At 37.0% G+C, this 4,475-nt stretch overlaps 1 protein-coding gene across 1 annotated transcript; it reads right to left on the bottom strand.

The window, feature by feature from the left end:
• Positions 1 to 625: 625 nt before the first annotated feature.
• Positions 626 to 2,559, bottom strand: LOC110444706. The gene has a single exon (XM_021489071.1). The coding sequence runs from the start codon at positions 2,394 to 2,396 to the stop codon at positions 1,353 to 1,355; it is 1,044 nt and encodes a 347-aa protein (XP_021344746.1). The 5' UTR covers positions 2,397 to 2,559; the 3' UTR covers positions 626 to 1,352.
• Between the last annotated feature and the right edge of the window lie 1,916 nt (positions 2,560 to 4,475).

The following is a 4,475-nucleotide window of genomic DNA, read 5'->3' on the forward strand; positions in this document are numbered from 1 at the left end:
CTCTATACTCATTACAATGGCATGCTCTCTATACTCATTACAATGTCATGTTCTCTACACAAAGACATGCTAGCTATACGCAGCATATAGGTATGGTCTCTGTACATTGAGGTTATTGGTTGAATACTTGCTTACCGATAGCAGATATTGACACAAGTCTAGCTCGTATCGGCCTAACATCCTGTAGGACCACTTTTTAATTGACTGGAGATATATTCACTTCACAGACCGCGTTACATAATTGATGTCGTCTGCTTTTCGAAAGCAATAGTTCAAAACCAAAAGTAGATTTTGTTCTCCCAGGAATTACATGCCATTGGTGATATGAAGCTCAACGAAAAGGAAAACAGTATCGGTCGCAAAAGAGATCATCTGATGAAGTCAACCATTGCCATAGTTAAATAGCACTAACAGTGATACATACATGTAAAGAATAACATGAGAAATATGTGTAACACATATCTATATACATAGAAACAAAATCCCAGATGGTTTCACGTTGTTGTTAAAATGGTTTCGTTAGTTTGCCCGTAGCCCGTTTGTAAAGGCATTAAATTAAAGCAGGAGACAAAAAGGAGGTTAGATTACAAAGCCTTCAATACGCAAGAATAGAGCGACACTGTTTGTAAAAATGAATTATATTTATTATATAACAATTATTTATCATAGTTATGTGCTATAACTATTATATAACCACAACAAATTGAGCAAATAGTTAATATCTGTACAATATTTACAAGGGGAAGCCTGCCGATCATGTTCTAATGATTAAAATCACATTAATGAATAATTCATATATCCGTACTATATTGTTACTACTAAAATACAAAGTATTACAGAGCAACGAGCACCGAACATCATTAAGTGGTGAGTATTGCTGACATGTATCATAATATTTACATGTTTCAGTTATAACATATACGTAGAATATAGGATATCATAAAGTAGCAAAACTTACGTAGCATTATCACATTTTTTCTACTAATTCACTTGAACTCACGCCTTGTTGTAGTCCGGTTTCGAAGTGACTATTTATCTCTGTAATATGCTGTGGTATGTAAGTGTTTATGTGTTCGTCCTCAAAAAAGGTGAGGATTGCCCAAGACAAAGACCTTTGTCTGCACTGCCACTAATAATTCTTTACTTATACATGTATATCTATCTAAGTAATACGTATCCAACGAACATTTGTTTCCTCGGATCCAGTGTCCATATTGGATCATACAGTCGTTATTAACTACGAGACTTATATTTAAGATATGAATACATATAGCGACTTTTCCTGTATAAACTAGAAATATTGTAAAAGCATTTTGACATGCATCTCGCACTTTGATGGAAAGTGAAGAAAATCAACTGCCAATCGTGAATGCAAGCACTACCGGGAGAATTATAGTCAAAATCACAATGGAGGCAACAACGATTCCAATGATAAGACTCTTGTGTGAAGTCAGCCACGTACTCCGTCTATAACTGACAATTTCTCCAGGTTCAATGTCCAGCGCTGTAGTACTTGTGTTAGTCGTGACATTAGAACGTTCTTCGATCGTATCCACTGAAGTAGGCGGGTCCCTAGTGTCATCATTGTGTGATTGTAAGTATACACCCGGCGAAGAATTCACTGTCACTATCAAATTGTTGACATCGGCATCAGCTGTGTAAGAGCTCTTGACATCACTGTTTGGTACTTCTTCATCAATCCCAAAAACGCGTTCTGTGTCAATATCCTTACCTTTCACAAATGTTGGATTGTCGTGGCCCTCTGTAGGACTCCCTGTCATGGAATAACTCAAGCCATCAGAATTCCCTATCGACGGTAGACCGCGAGGCGGTGCGTTGTAATTTTTTGTTGTGTCCTTAATGTAATTGTTGAAGTTATTCGACTCTGAATGTCGATTGTCAACAGGAACAACATTGTGCGGGAATACTGGTATATCTTCTCGTTTCAATTCAATTTTTATAGGAGGTAAGTTATAAACAGGCACTGGCGGTTTCACTGTTTTCGGTGGTGATGGGTCACGAGTAATCCTTTTCTTTAACCGCCTCTCTTTTCTCCAGGCACGTCCTCCTGGGTTACCTCGTATTTCTATGTCCACTCCTTGGTTATCCGTGGTGAATTTATTTGGATTTACCCAACCTTTCTTTACCTCAATTGTGTAGTCAATAATCCCCAACTCTTCGGCTGTCCGGAATACCCAGAGCCGACGATTATCGCCAGTATACCAGTGTCCATTTCGGAATGTAACAGTCATCATTGGTATGTCTTCATCTCTACATCGGCCAAACAAAAGGTCATCGAGTGTCTCACCGATAGGTCGGCCACAATGGCTTCCATAGCTAAATGTACAGGCGATACTGTCTTGACTATACCTTATTTCAGAAGGACTAAGATACATGTTCCTGGTAGGTATTTGATAAAAGAGATGTTCAATGTTAGTCAATATGTCAATCTGTTGATTTGTGATTCATGAGGGTGTAACTCTCCTAGACTCTCCAAACGGTCGGCAAAATGGTGACGTAGTGACAGGTTTTACCTGTTATCGGATCACCATGATTGTGTGCAACCTTTACATCTTTGTATCTAATTTTAGCCTGCATTATGCCTACCTGTGCTTTTCCACGAAAGACTTTTACTTCTATTTTCATTTTCCATACGTGATATAGTATCGGGTGATTTTCTTTAGTTTTCACATTATCCTAACAACCGTCGGTTTCTTGCAAATCATAGATTTTAATGTATATTTTTTTACTCGTTCATTGCGGGGTTTACAAAAGCAACACGTACTATACCGTCATTATAATGGTGGTATTATGACATATTTTCATGACCTGTATATGACTATCGGCATCACACGAGGAGTTTTCGATGGTTCAAGTAATCATTTTTAAGACCCAATACTTGTGTGATCATATGAAGTTGAAGGTAAATCATGAAATTAAAAAGCAGTTTTTAGAAAGTGGAAAGTCTGATAGCTAACCAATGAAGATACGTATATGTAAAGGGATAAAAGCAAAATCAGTCAGCAAGGAAGGAAAGACATGCAAAATATCTGTGTGTACATCCGTAGTGGAAATATTAAATATATGACAATGATCGCACCCTTACGAATAGATGCATTATCACTCCCACTTTACTTTCAGTAACACCCCATTATAGGTTTTATTTGTTTATATGCAGGCAAACTGCCTCACTGAAAGTATATTTTTAAATAATTCACATTACATAATTCTTCTCAAAACTATTGATACAAGTATTTATTCTCAATTGGAACAAATGAAAGCGGCACGATGCCATCACATATATAATGTTTTTTTGAAACTCAATGCACATCGAAAGTGAAAGTTAGATCGGTAACGTAAACGTTTATTATACAAGGGCATACCTTAACCTATACCTATATCTATGAATTCATATAGAAACTATCAATTTTAGGAACTCTGTTTGATAGCTGTTGTAGACAAACAACTTGTCGCACAGGTAACCCGCTATATAGGAGGAATAACCGATGAAAGACGAGAAAACCAAAGTTGTGGTACTGGTAACCCGCTATTTAGGAGGAATAACCGATGAAAGACGAGAAACCCAAAGTGGTTGTACAGGTAGCCCACAATATTGAAGCTGAACTGGTGTACGACAAGAAATCTCAAATAGTCGTTACGGTGACCTGCTATATAGGAAGACTGGTGTTCAACGAGAAAAGCCAGGTGGTTGGATAGGTAACCCGCTATATAGGAGGAATAACCGATGTAAGATGACAGAAACCAAGTAATCGTACAGGTGACCCGCTACAATGTACCTTTTCACGTCTTATGCTCCCATCGGCTGTTTTGACAGAAAACACGTGTGTTTTAAGCAACTGCTTTTATCTTCGATGTTGAGAAACTTTCTAAAATTAACACTGATATGGTCGGATGTGTCATAATTTCGATATCAATGGTGATCGCGCTCAGAATTTCTACCATAGTTCTATATATATTATTTACTTAAAGTGCAAACATATTTGCCATATTAAAGGTTTTGTTAAATTTGAAATATTTTGCTATGGAAATCAACAAATTTATATTGTATTCCTATAGAATGTTTCGGGGTTTTTTTCGGATTTCTTTCGTCAACTGTCCCCAAAGTAGAAGATTTTACTGAATCCGTTTTATATCAATATGTCGGTATAAATATGCAGCATTTAAGAGTATCCACCCTAACAGTATATTTTCTATTTTGTGTATACTCTACTGAGCTAAGTCTGATAGCAGGAAGATCATTATCGCTATGGACCAGGTCCCAGGATCATGAACCAATCTTAAGACTAAGTTTGTCTTAAGTTTTGACTGATAACACCCACAAATAATGTCATGAAAAATGACGTCATACGTGATTGACTTAGCAAAAACTTAAGTCTAAGATTGTTTCATGATCCCAGAGCCAGCTCTGTTGTTCCCTTGCATTTTCTGTTAAAATCTGGATATCGGATTTTTGT

This window comes from Mizuhopecten yessoensis, unplaced genomic scaffold, assembly GCF_002113885.1.
Source record: "Mizuhopecten yessoensis strain PY_sf001 unplaced genomic scaffold, ASM211388v2 hete_36164088, whole genome shotgun sequence".
In the NCBI taxonomy this organism is placed as follows: Eukaryota; Metazoa; Mollusca; class Bivalvia; order Pectinida; family Pectinidae; genus Mizuhopecten; species Mizuhopecten yessoensis.